Here is an 18,142-nt window from a genome sequence, read left to right on the forward strand (position 1 = left end):
TAGGAGACAGCATTCATCCCACAGTTCTGAGATGTCAGCTCTGAACAATGTCTTTTACATTTTAAAGTGCTTGTCAAGGTATGGAATGACATAGTGAGAGAATGAAGCATTATTCTCTGCTGAGCACTTAAGAGGAAAAAAAAAGTGGAAAAAAAAAGCTAAAATGTGAACTAGCAATGGATTTCCAGGAGTCTTCATACAGCACAAAGGTGAGCAGTGGTGCTTCAGCCTAGGATCCAGCTTCCTTTCTGCAGTAGATATGATGCTTCAAATCCCGCTCAAACAGAATAAAGGATGCTCTGAGTGACAAGATCAGACAGGATGACATGCTTCAATTCAAGGATAAGATACTTTCACCTGTAGAATCTCTGCAGGAGCTCTGCACTCACTCATGCAACAGGTACAGCTGTTACTACATGTGGCTTCATACAATATGCATCTAAGGTATGCCCTTCTAACTAGCCCCAGTGATTTTTACCAATTTTTATTTCATTATTATTGCTAAAGGAAATGGAAGTAGAGATAGCTAAGACATGTATTTACGAAAATGGGAAAGAAGTTTGGCTATTGCTGACAAAAACGCAATTAGAATTGATGAAAATAGATTGCAGTGGTTCTTGTCAGCCCAGGAAAGCTTGGCTATGCCATGCCAGATCTCTGCAGTCCAGGCATCTGAGGTGTGAATGAGCCTTAGTTGAGATTTATCTACAAAATAGTACCAGGCTTTTAGATTGTAGCACAGACGGACTTTCAGGCTCCTGAGCAAAAGCCAATGTGATTGAGGACATGGTCTACTAAACTGTAAAAAGCAAGCAGTATAAGATAGGCTCATGTCCAGCACTTTGGTAAACACCTCTGCTACCTAAAACCTCCCTGGCATCACACATGCTCAATAACTTCATATTCTTTTGAGATGAGTGCATTGCTGCTTTAAGGGCAGTTCGGTGAACAAATAGGTACAAAGAAATACTTTCTGTAAGATGGGATTTTTAACATTTAAAATTCATACTGGGTGTAGGAAAGGTCCGCATGATACTGCAAGCTCGTACAAAGGGAAGAAAAAAGAAAACACAACTTGCCATTACCTATTTGGGACTGAGCTACCAAAGTAGACTTGCGGTCACAGAGTGGGGAAAACTGAAGACCTAAAGCAGCCTCCTTGTCTCCCTGCAAACAACAATGTTTCATATTATAAGCACATACTTAATAGATAGAAAGAGAGACAAATCTAAATACTATTTATTCAACAGGTTATTTTCTTCACTTATATTCCTAAACAAAATTAAGCCATGGGCAAAAAAAAAAAATCACTATTTACTTTTAGAATTTCAGGAAAAGTAGAAGTCAAAATTATGGCTTACATTTGACTGTTTTTATATAAAGGAGCTTACTGCATCTGCCAATGAGATTTAACACTTGTCAAGAAGAAAAAAAAATGTCTTTTATACAGAGTACTTCAACATTCACCATTTAGTTCTGCTGATCCCAGATGTGATGGGATTGGAGACGTTTAGACATGCATGTAGTTGTACTGAAAACACTAAGCATTTCTTTCTATTATAGTGGTTTATCCAACGTGCAACATTTTTGTTAATGGATTTGTAAAGGTAAAGGGCAAGATCTGACTTTAACTTATTCTTACTAGCAGGTATTGCTGTGCTGCTGAAGAAAGAAAAAAGAAGCACAGGCTCAATTTCATTAGCAGCATGATTTGTAGAAAACTACTTCTGAAAGTATTTAACATCTAACCCCTAAAAAGGCTTTTTTGTCATAACAGACTTGACAGACAGGTAGTACTATCTCCATTTTACAGCATGGTAGGCCAACCAATTTGCAAAGCTCAGAAAGGCAATCCAGTGATGCAAAAAGAATGAAGAGAGAGATCTCCCAAAGGAGGATATAATTTGTGTTGCTGGATAAACCTGGCTGAGAAAAAAGTTGGTCTTTCAAGTAAAATGGTTCTACGTGTTACATTAGTCATGCAGACTGCTGTTTCATGATCATCCAGCGGGAAAAGTTGAGAACTATGAATACACTTCAGACACAAAACCAGATTAGGTTTCATGTGAGATTTTTATCTCTATAGACTTTACATTTTACAACCAATGTTGTAAAATTTATGTTCATATTAATTTGACTTCAGAACACAGAAGAACACAGGTTCACATGAGCAGTGCCAATGGTATCTCCACGTAAATGCAGGAGCCAGATTGTGTTTCAACACAGAGTAGTTCTAACAATTTCAGTAATTGCTGAATATAGAATTTCTAAAGCAATACTAATTTTGCAATCTTCCCTTAACTAGGTATTGAAAAACAAAAAATTCCACACTTGTGAGGAATACGTTTGACTTTTTTAGGTTTTCAAGTTGTTCTTTATCCAAATTATGAACTGCTTCAAAATTAAAGTAATAATTAATACTTAAATATAATATAATAAATACTACGTCTAGCATAAATTGTAATAATGGACACAGCACTGATACCTAAAATTGATAACTAGAATCTCAAGAGATTTAAAATCAAGCTACAGAGTGAAATAAAATCTTTTCTCAGGTGAACTTTCATGCTTTTGGATTTATGCAGGCTGAGGTCATAATACTATCAGAGCTGTAATGCTTCCTTGAGTGACTTGATCTACATATTCTTTAATTTTTAAGTATTTGGAATGAGTGGGCATATTTATTTTTTAAACAAGTAACTCAGATTTTCCTAGGCATTATAATACACTTGCAGTAGTTGTTTTTAAAATCAAAAACTTTGGCTGAAGTTAACACTGGAAAATTTTAATTATTAGCTGCAGTTAACAAAGTTTTTTGTCTAGGTGAATGTTTGCTTTTTGCTAGTGCTCACTACTTTTAAAGCTGCCTATTAAAACATTGTTTTCTTAGCGGTAGTTTCAAGCTCTGGAGCATTTTCCTGCAAAGCACTGGAAGTAGTTGAATTATTATTTTTAAATAAATGAAGAGGAGGACTATATTTGTCATCTTGGCTGACACAGATCTGGAAACCCCAGAAATTTCCAATGCATGTACTCGGATCAGCAGTGCAGAGGAGGCACAACCAAAACAGAGCATCTAGGAAGCAGAAGGCCTCCTGTGTCTGTGTCTGCACTGCAGTTCTGTATCTAGTTACTTCATCACACTTCATATGTGTTGGAACTACTCCATGCATGCTGCTGTTCTTAGTCATACCTATAAAGGAATAGTCAATTCCTTACCTACTCCTCTACAGCCCACGAGCTGCACAGCCTTACACATTTTACACTGTGCAGCTGCAAAAATACACATTTGGTGACTTGATACTAATACTAGATGGCTACTCATATCTTCAGGCAGCTTATTTGTTATCCTGTTACTTCTTCTAATGAAAGGATAGGGGAACAGCTAAAACATGAGCTGATCCTAAGCACTCAAAGACCAGTGAAATGCTGTTTATTGCTAATGCTACATCCACTTGACTGGACACATTGCCTCATTGTCCCATGGGCTCTGTCTAGTCTATCTCTCTGCATCTGAATTGTTTTTACAGTTTGTCATTTCTGACCTTTTCAAGTAATATACATCTGCGGTAGACTGCTCCTCCTTTTTCCTCTCAACTTCAAAATCCTCATTATTTCCATTTACAGAAATGGACACAAACTCATTAAGCTACTCAGTATGTCCATAAAATGTAGTCCACTCATCATGTGGATTAATGAATCAACTCTCCACTCGGTCTCCCCAGTGCAAATCCCAGAGTCGAGGATGCCCTGATGCTCCCTGGTGAGAATTTGTATAAAGAAACACTGAACTCAGCAAGAACCTTCTAGGGCAGATCAGCTAAATAATCTCACAGCTTAATTTACTGACTTGTTTATTCTCTGGTCTCTTTTTCCAGTGTGACCTATCTGATTTGAAAATGTCAATATATAGCATAATAATGACAGTCTAGATGAGTGAGAATTACACTGTTTCATTATCTCACAAATACTCCTTACAGAGATAATATTTCCCCTTTGAAGAAAAGCTTTTTTCACTTGCTGAGGTAAGTCAGAAAATGTCAGCAGTGACATCAACACCTATTGGGCTTTCTCTTTGAATTCGGTATCTCACAGAAATGAAAAAACCTTCTCAAGACTGTATCTTCATTTTTGTTTAGGATATATGGCCATAAGGTTTACAGGATGTTTTTCTCTGTTTTTGTATTAGGTTGTTAAAAAAGCAAAGCCTTCATAATGATGTGGTATACGCGTGGCAAGCACTGGCAAGAAATAGGAGGATTTTCTGAAATATGAAATGGAGATGGTATTTAGCATTCTTCACTGAACATGAATTCTTCCTAATTTCAAGTCCCTCTTTCTATCCTATCAGTGCTTCATTTTAACTCAAAGCATATATAATTCTGTCTACAGAATGAAAACAGCTTGACAAGTTATATTATTATCAAAAGAAAAAAGTGCTACAACACTTAGAATCAGCTGAAATAGATATGAAGCTATAACAATTTCATCTTATTCACTCACATAAAAGTTGAGTTAATGTCAGTGGTATGTATCAAGAGTAAGAAATACATACTGCTGACTATGCTCGTCAATCACAGCCAACAATATCCTTGCTGGTAGACTTAGGAAAATACTTAATTGTGTAACATTTGCTTCTTGAAGTAGTATATTAAAAGATTTTTTAAATGGCACCTGTCGAAAAAATTCTTCCATCAGGGCCATGGTCCACCGGTAGTGCAGTTCCCAGGATTTTGCTGGATGGCTTATGTCTGCTGCGTGTAGAATCAAAGACATGGCTTTGGCTTTGTCTACCCTGTCAATTCAAGGACATGCTCCAATTATCTCAGAACAAAAACAACTATTTGAGTCTTTTCTTGTACATGAGCTCATTTAAAGACTAGAGATAATGAACAGAATGGAAAATCACCTACCCCTCTGCCTGCTGTAGAGTATGTCGCATCGTTTTAATTTGTTGGAAATGACCCGACATATCTGTAGACAAGACCATCTCAATGACCAAGCTGCGCAACTCCCTGAGAATAATTAAAAGCAAAATGACTGATTACAAACCATTTATTCTATGCATGGAACATTTCTTTAAGCAGTACTTGTTAATTTAAAACTTTTTAAACAACACTGTTGTTTTTATTACATTTTAAAAATCATTTTAATAACTAGTTAATAAGTTGACCATTGAATCATAAAGAGGTCTGTGGAAGCAATGTACTTCGAAAAATGCTCTCTGTAATTTTTTATTTCACATTCAATTATTTCAGAGTCACACTATTATTTATTTTTTTTCTTTTCTACTGTATAAACTAAAACTGTCACCCACTTAAAGCCTTTCCTTATTTTTCAGAAGTGAAATATTTTAAAAAGTCAGTCTCTGGGCTCACCACCACACAGGGGAATATACTGTTGTCTTTTATTATGGCCCTCATATCAGTGCATAGCAGGAACAACACTAAATACAGGAAGAACACAGTGAAAACATTTAAAAGAGCAAGACATACAAAATGCTATTAACATTATGCTAACATACAAACATCATGTCAAACTGTTCTTCAATTCAAAAATGCCTTTATGTCTATTACAAGAGTTGAAGCAAGTTCAAACTTATAGTTTATCTGTATCTTGGTGTTTTGCAGTGAGATATGGCTTGGACATACTAAATGAATATGAAAATAGTAAAATGTGAATCATGTGAGACAGTGTACAAATTCCTACTGTTAATTTTACTTGTCAAGTAGCAATAATTGTGCCTTGGATAAACCTCAGTGTCTACAGTACTGCCACAGCATACCGATTTGAAGAATTCTGTTTCCTTGATGTAGAGGGATTGTATGTAGGAGTCTACTTTATTTACATGCTTTTAAAATGACCTACTGGGTATTACATGTAAGAGTGCCACTTACATATGTAAATGGAGGAGAATTCGCCACACTAAAACTTTGTTGATGTAGCATAACTCTTCATGAGCACAATGCTAATCTTAAGGGTCTCTAAGTATCAATTACAACAGTAAAATTCTAGAGTCTTAAGTACAAGAGTAAAATTCTGAGTCTTAAGTAACACTCATTGATCTTTAATACTGTATTCAATCTTTGAGTTGATTAACAGCGCAGGTTTTTCAAAGGAACACATTTTAAAGAGATAGTTTGGTGAGTTCTTTAGGGTTGTTAGAGTAGTTTTTGTAATGAGTTATAAACACTGATTCTGAGTTAAATTAATTGCATACTTAAGCTAATGCTCCTCACTGATTTTTGTGTATTTCTTCTTGACTTGCTTTGATGATAACTGGATAAAGACTCAACCCTCTCACTTCTGCTCAAATAATATGCAGCCATAGCAACCTGAGTTTAGAAAATGTCTTACCTTATCTGACCTCATAATGAGAGACTAATTTATCTGTATCCCAACTGTTTCTCCTCCACACTGTTTTAAAACTGCACCTTTCAAACACAGCCAAACCCATAAATAAAAAAAAAAAAAAAGAAGAAGAAGAAGAAAAAAAAGCCGAACTGCATGAAAAGCGAGGGCTCAGCACTGTTAAATGCTGTTTCTTTGTAAAACTTAATTGATGATAACTTCTATTCCTATGAAGATTTTCCTAGGAACTTTCCCTGTCTGAACTTTCTTCTAGTAGTAATTAGAAGTAAGCCAGCCCCACCACACAAGGCATGCAATCAACATGCTGCTTCTGGTAGATTCACTCTGTCATGGCAGATGACAAACTCACATTCATGCTTCTGACACCTGAAGGATAAAATAGTTTAGCACTGCCCTTCTCACACAGTTTACAATATTTCAGGCCACTAAAACACTACATAATAGCAAAGGAGAGGATCTCCGCCTACAGTCTGCAATTGTTTCCTGCCTGCACTCCCATTCTTATCAACAGAGAGACAGAAAATACAGAACTGGCAGGGAAATATTAAATACAGTTTTACCAGAGCCAAGAGAGCTCAGTCTACTAACACTGCACAAAAGATTACTCTTGGACTCAGACCATTCCCAAACTATCTCCATGGAGACTCCCAACTTCCATATCGAAGGAGAGAAAACACTGCCCACTCCCTTAAGCATCAGGCAGCTGAAGGCATCATGACAAACACTGTTAGTGCTGCTAATACTACCACAGCAAAATGACACACAGGCACTGCCACCTTTACGTCTACTACCAGAAGTATAACAGTTTTCATTTATAGCACATAGCAAATTTTTGGAGTTCACAATTAGAAAAATACTGGTTTTGTGTATACAGTATCCATATCTCTTAAGCAAAGGTCATGTCCTTTGTTTTCAACCTTTCTTAACTCTCCCATAGCCATACGACCTATGGATGTTTATAGACAAGTAGTAGATAAAATATGACGTGAAAAAATGACATGAATAATGTTGTGATAGACAAGAGACAAAGAGTGATGCATTCATTTCTCCAGAAAGTAGTCAACCAATAAACTGAAACCCATGTCACCAGGATTTGTTTGTGACAATGACATTTAGTCAGTTGGACACAGTTGGATCACTGAACCTTAGGAACAGGTTAGGAAGTAGGAAACTGAAGACCTAAGGCTCATCTTGCAAGTTACAGCAATTCTGCTTTCCTCAAAGCCAGCAGTGAAAGACCCTTGCTCATGTTAGAATTATAGAATGTCTTGGGTCAGACAGGACCTCAAAGATCATATTGTTTCAACCCTCCTGCTGTGGACAGGGTTGCCAACTGCTAGATCAAGCACCAGATCAGGCTGCCCAGGGCCCCATCCAGCCTGGCCTTGAACACCTCTAGGAATGGGGCATCAACAACCTCCCTGGGCAGTCTGTTCCAGCACCTCACCGCTCTCTCTGTGAAAAACTTCCCTCAGCATCTAATCTAAATCTCCCTTCCTTCAGTTTTAAACCACTCTCCCTTGTCCTGTCACTACCTACCCCTGCAAAAAGCCGATTTCCCTTCTGTTTATAATTTCCCTTTAAATACTGAAAGGCTGCAATGAGGTCTCCCTGGAGCCTTCTCTTCTCCATACTGAACAAGCCCAGCTCCCTCAGCCTGTCCTCGCAGGAGAGGTGCTCCAGCCTTCTGATTATCCATCATGCTGGTAATGAAGAACTGGGTTTATACAGGAATCATTGCTGAAGTTTATAATTTCCAGAGATCTTTCCCCAGAACTAAATTTACAATACAAACTTTATAATAACTAAATTCAAATGAATATCATCTGAGAATAAATCCTTTATGAGAATGAAAAATTTTGTTTCTCCTCTCATTTTTTACTAAATAAAAAAAAACAAAAACGCATTAATATTAAGCATAGTGGAGCATCTATTGAGAAATAATGAACTGAAAACCAAAAGGATCAGCAGACTTACATTCAATAAAATATTTATTTCAGAATGTTCTACTCATGTAGATAAGTAAAATCATGTAAATCTACCATGTAAACCAATCCTCTGCCTGTAAACATATCCCAAACCAAAATTTGTTCTGAAATTCATATATTTCTGTATAATTGGGCATTTCTGTGAAAACATAAATAAACAAAGTACAGCTCTATAATTTGTGGTGGCATCCTTTACAATGGAAGACCTTCCTGGAAGCTAAACATCTCTATCTGGATTCAAAGTCCACCTATTTAAAGTTATTTTTAGAATATCTGAATGATAATAGCTACACATATAGAATCATATGTAAGACTCAAATTTAAAGAGTGTATGATGATGATCTAGTAGAGATCTACAGTATACAAAGGTAACATGCTGCTTTAATAACTGAGAAAATCATAGATCTAACACTTGCTGATTTCGTTCTTGATATTTGTGGCATGGCAGTTATGTTCCTGATTCTTTCAATCAGTCATATTTTCTTCAGGAAGTACATTAAAATTAAGAAGAAGAAAAAACCATGAGATTTCTGTAGTGCTTCTGAACCCTTACCTTATTATTTTTGGACTCTGCAGATAACTCATGTTTTAATGCTTAACAAGATGTGATTATGCAGCGCAGAAATCTGCACACAGAAATCTCAGAGGCAGTAGTGGTCACACTGGCAGCAGGGCATGACTCTGCACTGTGGTTTTAAAATCCATCACTAGACAAAGGTAATCTATCCCAACAGGGGCAGTTCTGTGGTTTTCCTGAAAACGATCTCATCAGAGACATTGCCCACACAGTCCAACAACATGTCTCATAAAAGCACAACCTTACTTGCAAGATTATTTGGCAACTTCCAAACAGTACTTCTTTACATGACAGCAGCTTTCCCAAAGCTCTAAATATCCATTACTCCTTCCAGAGCCAAAAGTTTCTTCCTGTAACTTGAACTCTTAAAATAGACTCTATAGAGAAAGCCTAGAGTTTTTCAGTATTTTGAAATACCAGAATTATGTTTGAGTATCTAAACACTACTTACCTCCAGTCATCTTTGGTTAAATTTGCCAGGATGTTCATCTCTTCTTCCTGCATTAGTCTATAAGCAGCACTTACATGATGGTTTTCAAGAACAGACCGATCATTGTACAATATTGCAACATCTGACCTAGTGTTAAAAAAAAAGGCACAATTTTCAATAACATCCCAATGATAGTGCTGGAAAAGGAAGAACATTGAGAACTACTGACTATGTATATTTATATATCTCCAACTGTGTTTATTTTTTCTATCAAATACTGATAAAGCTTCCATACTAACTGCATAAAAAAATATCATCATTATCACTGTATATATTGCCCACGTGAAACTCATCTTTTTAAATATATAACATTTTGTTTAAAACTGCAACAATAATCTGTGAAGCAAACTTAGAGCTTCTTGACAGTATTGGATCACAGAGCAACAGAAATGCTCTTTGAGGCCACTTAGAAGTACTCCTTGGCAACACAACCATTTAAAATGCAATTCATTCACAAGAGAGGGGATCTACAAATAGGATGGATATTAAAAAATTACCACCTCTATTCTGAGAGAGACGTGCTTTGGCTCATGTCACTCACAATCCAAAAGATCTGTAAATGTTAAAATGTTTTAAAACTTCAATTTCATAAGTTATAAATGGATCTCCTGTTTTTGCAGAAAAGCCTTCTCACTTTGAGAAGGAAATGGAAGAAATACAAAGCTGAATCTTGATTGCACTGAAGTTCTTTCTAGAGCCTGACCCTCAAAGTTATCATACTCAACCACATCCTTTCCTTCCTAATGAGAGACTAACTTAAAATACCAAAATTACATGTGGATTTTTAGAAATTTGGATGCAATACGGATTTATCATACTTCAGAGATCATTAATTCTTGGGGAACTTGTTTTCCCAAAACCCAACGTGACTTGGTAGGCAACCTTAGGTTTCCCCTCTCTGCTACACTTTTCTTCTGCTGTTCCTGAGTATCTCAGTTCAGTGAGCTGATCAATATGTACTGCAGGGGAGGTAGAATGACTTATCAGTGCAGTTACTATGATCTTAATATGGTAAATTCAATTCCTTGTTCTGATGAACAATATCAAACGTTCAGTTTAACCACCCACGTGTATGGTATGGCACTGGGGAAACTGAAAAAATAGGATTGGAAAGTTTACTTAAAAGGAACAAACAATACCCTACCTAAAGAATGAGTAAGTTTATGCTCATAACCTTTCTAAAATCATGGGAAAATTAATGATTTACCAATCACACAAAGTTATGAAGAAGACTTTGGCTCACATGGCTAATCATGCACAGTTTTAATCAGTAATGAGATTGGATATGATTATGCCAGCCTTTTCCTCCGCATCTTGCGGGCAAAAGAAACTGGAATAACACCCTGATATCTCACATCAGGGCCAATTCCACTAAGAGTAAAGAATGAGCTTAGTTGGTCTCTACCACAAAACAAATACCTGTTTGTAAGTATGTCCAAGTAAGAGTCAAACAGTATAATTCATTTTTTTTATTTTTTTTTTTTACTTTTGCAATACTCCAGAGCAAAATATTAACAAAAATAGAAAAGTAGTGTAAACTTGGAACTACAAACTGGAGTTTATTTTTAGAAGGGCTATGCTGAGAAGGAAAAGAACTATGCCTTTATTTCAGCTACAGATCTTGAATTTCTTCATTGTTTAAGGGCACAACCCAGGGTATGAGTATGTCCTGGATTTAATTATACTTAACCCTTGGGCACTTTATCTTAAGGATGCTTCTGTTCCAAGCAGTAGTATTTCCTGCACTGCATTGTTTCCTCAGAATATGCCAGTGTTTTGCTGGGTTTTTTTTGAAGAGCAGGTAAAGCTGACTCTGCAGCTGTGGGTACCAAAGAAAACGTACAGTCCAGTGTGAGAGAACAGTAAGATGCTTTGTACTAGGGTAAGTATCAGGTGCACCTCAACATCCAGTAAAGGACTGGTCAGTGTTTCTCCTTCAGTAAGCTGTATATATTTTAAGGCATATGTTCTGGACCAGAGGCTATGACATACTATGCTTGAATCAGAATGCAGTGAGCCTAACTTTCAGAATGGATTTCTTTGTCATAACTACTGCAGATGTTATCATGACATGTTAGGGGAGGATCCTTGGTAGGAATTGCTAAAGCTGTGCTTGAAGGTTTTTCCCTGCTTACTCAATTCATAAAATCGGGAATGGTCTAGCTACTTTCTGGCAGCACCAGTAAGAGGTATAAAACAGCTTGGATGAATCAACAGCAAACTCCAGACTTGATGCTTCAGGGACAACTTTGCTTACCTTGTCTGAATATGAAAATTGTTTGTGGTCCCCGTATGTTCATAATCATGGATGGCAGCTGCAAAAATCATTGCTAAAATTTCCAGTTCTGTGAGCCAGTGCTGGTAAATGAAAAACAGATCTTAGTTATGTTTTCTATAGCTGCCTAATTCAGATTAACTGCATTACTGAAGTGTTCTGCAATACCTTCAGCTAAAGTAAACTTCATCATTTTTTGATTCCAGCTGACTATACGGCCATCATGCCTAAGTATTATATAATAAAATTACTCCTTCTGCTTATTTGAATGCTTCTAAGACCAAGTTAAAGCCTTTATGGACACTAGCAAAGTAAATACTGTCAGCCATAATATATAAGCAGTTTTTAAGAAAACTTTTTGGGTGGGAGATGTCTAATGTTCTAACCACTATTTGACACTTGCTAAATTGCAGTAAATTCTTCTAAAAACTTTTTACAAAGCTAAGCCTGTACTTTTTTTTTTAAGTGAAAAAATATGCAGTTTACAATACCTTTTTAGGTACAATTATAACAGTGAAATTAGGTCATGGGAGATTTTTCTTTTCTAAATTATATCATACTTTGTGCTACCATATTACTTTCAGAAATGTACAAATGTGGTGCATAAAATTAGTATACAGTTACATAGAACAAAAGGCAACATAGATAGTCTGTATAAAATAATACAAACACAAGATTTTTATGCACTTTTATACCTCTTGCTAATTCAAGATTGCTCTGTTGGTATAATCAGCTTTGTTATTTTATCATTCAAGTTCTACTTTCTTTAATGATAAATGCCTAAAGCTTCAGGAGAAAATTTACTCCCTCCAAAAACGGGGGCAGAAGCATCAAGTGATAGTTAAGCCCACAGACATAGGACTGATTAAGTCAAATAACAGTCAGATATTTCCATACACATTTCAGATTTTTTCCTGAGTATAAGCAAGCTTCTGTGCTAAAAGATCTACGAATGATTTCCACCCAAATATTTACATACATGCACGAGGGCTGCTCCAAAAGCAATGCCTCCTATTTTATTATTTTGGCCTATGATGTCAGAGGTAGAAGTTGGTAGTATGGCTGTAGAGGATGAACCTTCCTAGCAATATTCTATTACATTTTGTTGCCATGAGACAGACAGCAGCAGAGGGGCACTCTGACAACGTGGTGCCTGACATGGGAGCATATGAAGCAAAGGTGTGTCATTGAATTCTTCCATGTGGAAAAAATGGCACCTATTGACCTATTCATCAATACTAGCTGAAAGTTTATGGAGACTAAGCAGTAGATGTGAGCACAGTGAGATGGTGGGTGGTGCATATCAGCAGTGGCAACAGTGATGTGAAAGACAAGCTACATTCCAGACAGGCATACACAGCTGTCACACCATGAAATGAAGAGCACTGCTATCAGCTCACCAACAGATCGACCAGTGGTGGTGACTATGTTGAAAAAAAGTGTTTTGTAGCTGAGAATTTGCTCCATCAAATAGCCATATTTTGCTCTTTGTATCTGTTATATTCTCCGTGGAAATTAATAGAAGGCATTACTTTTGGAGCGAATGCCATGCACTACATGAGATGCATACAGTGCCAGAAGTGGTATAAATTTTTCAATAAAGAAAGGAAACAGTCAAAATTCATAAGCTGTGTGAGAACAATAAAATAGGTCATTCAGAAACCAACTAAGGCAGCCAAGGAACAACAAGTACTGGCTGTATAGATTTTAAAAGGTCACAACGGAGGAATGAGAATGTACTGTAAGCAGTTCTAAAAATGGAAACGTTGACCTTCATAGTATTGTCTGTCGTTAGAAACTAGGCCATGACTCGTCCTGACTTTCACAATGTTTTCAACATACCAAATAGAATAGAAACCCAGAAATTATTAGCAACTAAAGCCAGATACAAACTTTTTCTTTCAGATGCTTTTTTAAGCCTCAACTTTTTTAGCAACCAAAATAGTTGCTAGATAATTCATTTACAAGTTGAGAGAGCAATATCTGTAGACTATACAGAATTTTCATACTGTGCTACATGAAAGTATGTATTCTAGACACTGTAGCAATATAGTCAACATTCAAATTAGTGTCAAAATCAGAGAAATTGAGAACTATTTAGCTAAGGGATTTCTAAGGAAGCAGAAGGAAGCTTTCTCTCTAAAAGTCAAGTGAATTTATTTCGATAGGAGTGTGTAAAGCAGGTTCTGGTATCCGGAGGTCTGGCAGACAGCAAAGAGCTGGAACCTACTTCCCTGCTAGCTGATATTGTGCCATGCGAGTGTAACTACTGTTGGAAAAAAAAAAAACAACTTGAGAGAGCTCTCTACTGAGAGAGACTTTGCAGTACTATAAATCGCTTGTAAATCGATGCACCTCAACTTTTCATGAACTTTGGTTCTAACTATTTTTTTAAACAAGGCTGGATTAAAAAATGAGTAAAGCTGTGAGTCTCACAATACACTGGTTGATAGCAAAGACATTTTTTCTTTTCATTTGAGCATTACAGGTACGTGGGAGGAGAAAAGAGATGGTGGGAAGATGATCGATGACTCAAAAGTTCTTTACAAGATGTATTCCCTGGGACTTGGATTCTTAAATCTTTGTAGAGATGAAGATCACACAAATGCTAGCTTGAGATATATATTTCAGTTGTATCATCTGGGATTTAATCTCTTGGAGAAGTTAATAGATTGTCTGCCATCTGTGATATCTAACTTCCTAACACATCTGAAGTGATCTGAAGTGGCTGAAACTCGTTTCTTAAGATAGATAGGCAATATCTTCCATAAAATATGATGATCATTCTATTTCTTTAAACAAGACACTGAAAATATATTATTATTCACCATAATCTTTCTAAAAGCTTTCAAACCAAAAGCTATGAACAAACTTTTGCCAAATGCTGAAATCTGACTGTATTACAAGTGCCAAACAGATATACATATGACCTCCACAATAGGAATTACAAAAAAAATTTACAGAAGTCAACTTCTTCTAACATTTGCTTCAGTGTGTCTTTCAGAAGTGAATAAGCAAGACAGCCATTCTTTGCTGTCAGAATCAGCTCCTTAAGATACAATAAAAGCACAAGAATTTCAAACCACATGTCAGTCTGCAAAACTCCGAGGAATTTGATATACAATTGTATCAAACTGACTCCTGTCCAAGTAATTGATAGACAATACAGCAGAATAAAAATCTGTATTACAAGGGACACACTCCAAAAACAATTAGATCAAGAAGCCAACTTCTTGGTTCAGGAAGGCTATAATTAATCAGGCAACAGCAAAGAATGAAAGAAAAAAAAAGTTAAGCAGAACATTTGTGCATGATAGTGATGAATTCTCAGACTGCAAATGACATTTGGACAGAAATACACTGCAAGCTGCGGAATCACTAGGCCTCCTTTCAAACACTGATTTCTATAAATGTTTCTCCTGCCTGGCAAACTGCATCTGTTTGAAGGCACTCTTGACTAAGTGGTGTCCTAGTTAGATAACTTTCCAAGAACTTTCCTGTATCATAATTCAGCAATTCAAAAGCGAATATTTAAAAAGTGGCCTAACTTTACAGGAATATTTTGCACAGATACTGCAAGATTAATGAGCTTTTACAGCAAAGTAACAGCACTGAAGTTTATGCTTCTCTGAAAATAGTTGTCCAAATCACATCAAAGTGCAGTTACAAAGTTAAATTGCCTACATTGTACCACTTGAGTTGTTGAGGCCTTTCTCAATCTCATGTGTATCTGGTGGAATAGCAGATACTCAAATACAAATCAGATTCTTTCATTCGGTGTTCAGAGCCTCTGAAGTGTGTTGCAAAGTTGCTTAATCAATGGTTAATCATTCCAAATTAACTAGTAAAACTCACAAAGTTCAAACTTTGTTCTGGCATCATGAAGGAAATCTGGAATGCTATTGTCTTTTTTGAAGGGAGAAAGAGCACAGCTGCAATAAGCCAAAAGGATGTTTATAATTTTTATGTTTGTAATCTGTAATACAACAAAGGGATTTTTCTCCCTGTTGAACTGCTTATCCTGCACCAGAGACATGCCTCACACAACTTAATGCTTGCTCTGAGCCATGATGCATTCAAGCTATTTCTTTTATTAAAATCTTTTTTTAATAAGTGAACATCTAACACAACAGCTTTGGGTTGGAGTTAGTTTCCTAACCCATTCTTCAGGCTTCTATGCAAGTCCTTTCTTGAGAAAATATCTCAGCGTCAAAGGGAATATTGGCTGGTGAAGAATCCAGACATCACTCCACAAGCAGCATTTGCCTTAAAATGTGGCTTGAAAATCTCAATGTTTAGAAGTAAAAAGCTTCCTTCAAACTACAGAATTAAATATTGCAATGCCTAGGACTTGTTCTCTCCTGAAGCCAAAGCTTTCAGGTAGAAAAGGCTTAGCATAGGTAAATAACTGTCATTTATTGTCTATATGTTGAAGTACAAACATTTACAGTTAGCCTGAAAATTTTCCTTTCCCAAAGTCTCATGGATTCGTTTCAAGGCTCTGCACACAGAAATCAGACACTATCACTTTCCACACATCTGGCATTTTGTAAATTTTAAAAAAAAAAAAGGTGTATTCATACTGAAGACAAAACATCAAAAGTCCATTGACATAAATGTCCATTTACTTCCAGTCAGTATTCACTTTTGCCTCGCAATCTGATAGTGAGGAGAACTCTCACAGCTGGTATTAAATCAAACATGAGTAAACATGAGTAAAACTGCTTGCACAGACTCACTTCAGATCCCAAAGTAAATACAAAAGAATACTGGGATATTGCAAAAGCGCAAGGCAAAGGCTATTTCCTGCCTAATAAAGGCATATGTGGCACACAACGGCAGTCCTAAAGATGGTTATATACCAAAAGAAAAAGCAGCTCAGAGTGTTCAAGTAAAACTGAACTGAATCAGTATTTCTTTCAATGGCCAAGATCTCAGAAGATACTAAAGTTTCCTTGTCTGATCACGCCTCCCAGGCTCCAATGTGGAAGTGAAAAATTCTCACCTGCCCACTACTGCAAATATCTCTTTTAATATGATATACAATGTGCAAGCTCCGCCAATGAAAAGCAAAAAGGATTTAACAAGGATTTTTTTTTCCCTTTCTCTCCTCCACATCAAGCTGGAAGAATTGTTAAAAAGAAGTCTGGAATCTCTCTGAATAATTTTCAAGGGAGCTTTTTGCTGAAGCCACGCATACATAGCTATCCAAAACATCAGAGAATCTGCAAAAAGAAGTAAATCGAACTTTGTAGTATTTCTTACCATGATACCAGTATGAATCATTATGTAATGCACAGTTTGAGTAACATCAGCTGCATGGATCAAGTTGTGATACGGATTTTTGTATTTGCTGTAACCAACCTCAAGAGTTTCGGCAAATGTAATGAGATTGGGAACAGGGATCTGGAGAGGAAGCAAAAATTAAAATAAATGTTTTCTTCCTGCAACAACGGCAAAGTTAATCATGCAATAAATAAACCACAAATAAGTACATCACAGAATTTTTCTTACGAACAGAAGAACTTAAAATGTAAAGGTCTAAAACCTAACATGCATCTGGAAGTCTTCACCCAATTTTTGTAAACATTACAGCCTGCAACATACACCATGAGCAGCATGCAGTCAGTGTACGAGAGGCTGCAGAACTATTGACTAAATAGATGTGAAGAGGTTTCTTCCTGTATGCAGATTGTTCCTATAAGAAAGATACAACTAATAGGAGTCTAAAAATAGGAAAAATTATTTTTCTTCATCAGCTTTACATTGAGACAGTATTTTCTTGAACCTGACAGTCTCCATTCCCTGTCTCTTACTTCCTCTAAGCAATGTATAAAATACAGGTACTATTTAGACCCACTTTTTCCCCATGTAATGAAATGATATTTTCCTTAAAATTTCTTTTTCTTTATATAAAAGTCCTGCAAGATAAACAGTGAGATTGAGAGTGGCCTTAATCCCACCAAGCCAATAACCTTGTGTATTTTTTTCAATCTGTGCTGTTAATGGTGGTCCTGGTATGGCTCTGACTTTAATCATCCAGAGCCCTCCCAGGAAAAGCTGAGTTCAAGTTCTGGTATAAGTCAAATTACTCAAATCAACTTCAAAATGAGCCAGACTCCTCCAATGGAGCCTGAAGTTTGGCAGTAAAGAGATTTTGAACTGTTTTGAAACTTCAGTAATTTTATAATAATAAATTTGGTACTTCAGTTTTTTATCTCAGCTTTTCAAAGTTGGTTAGAAATACTCCATATTATCGCACAACACCCTACAAACACCTAGAAGCAGCCTTTTCTATGCATTACTAAAGTTGCTCACAAGTGGGAGGTTCAGCTAAACCCCTCCGGTTTTGGCCAACACACAATGAACTGGATTATGAAAACAGTACTCAGGACTAACTACAGCTTCTGCCTTATTAGGAATCTTTTTTCCATCTGCCT

At 36.5% G+C, this 18,142-nt stretch overlaps 1 protein-coding gene and 1 non-coding gene across 12 annotated transcripts in view; both read right to left on the minus strand.

Moving 5' to 3' along the window:
* PDE1A (phosphodiesterase 1A) overlaps positions 1 to 18,142 on the minus strand; it is a 206,735-nt gene that overhangs the window by 25,469 nt on the left and 163,124 nt on the right. For all 11 annotated transcript variants that reach the window (XM_090144147.1, XM_090144143.1, XM_090144144.1 and 8 more), the window contains 6 exons: positions 16,968 to 17,108; positions 11,685 to 11,785; positions 9,389 to 9,514; positions 4,914 to 5,015; positions 4,675 to 4,795; positions 1,086 to 1,167 (listed from right to left, as the gene is read on the minus strand). In XM_090144147.1, the coding sequence (XP_090000273.1) occupies positions 1,086 to 1,167; positions 4,675 to 4,795; positions 4,914 to 5,015; positions 9,389 to 9,514; positions 11,685 to 11,785; positions 16,968 to 17,108 (673 nt within the window). The remainder of the gene's footprint in view (positions 1 to 1,085; positions 1,168 to 4,674; positions 4,796 to 4,913; positions 5,016 to 9,388; positions 9,515 to 11,684; positions 11,786 to 16,967; positions 17,109 to 18,142) is intronic.
* On the minus strand, positions 5,647 to 5,789 carry LOC149917277 (U4 spliceosomal RNA). Its single transcript, XR_016468510.1, has one exon. It is a non-coding gene; the product is annotated as a U4 spliceosomal RNA (small nuclear RNA).

This window comes from Phasianus colchicus, chromosome 7, assembly GCF_987193195.1.
Source record: "Phasianus colchicus chromosome 7, bPhaCol1.hap1.1, whole genome shotgun sequence".
Classification (NCBI taxonomy): Eukaryota; Metazoa; Chordata; class Aves; order Galliformes; family Phasianidae; genus Phasianus; species Phasianus colchicus.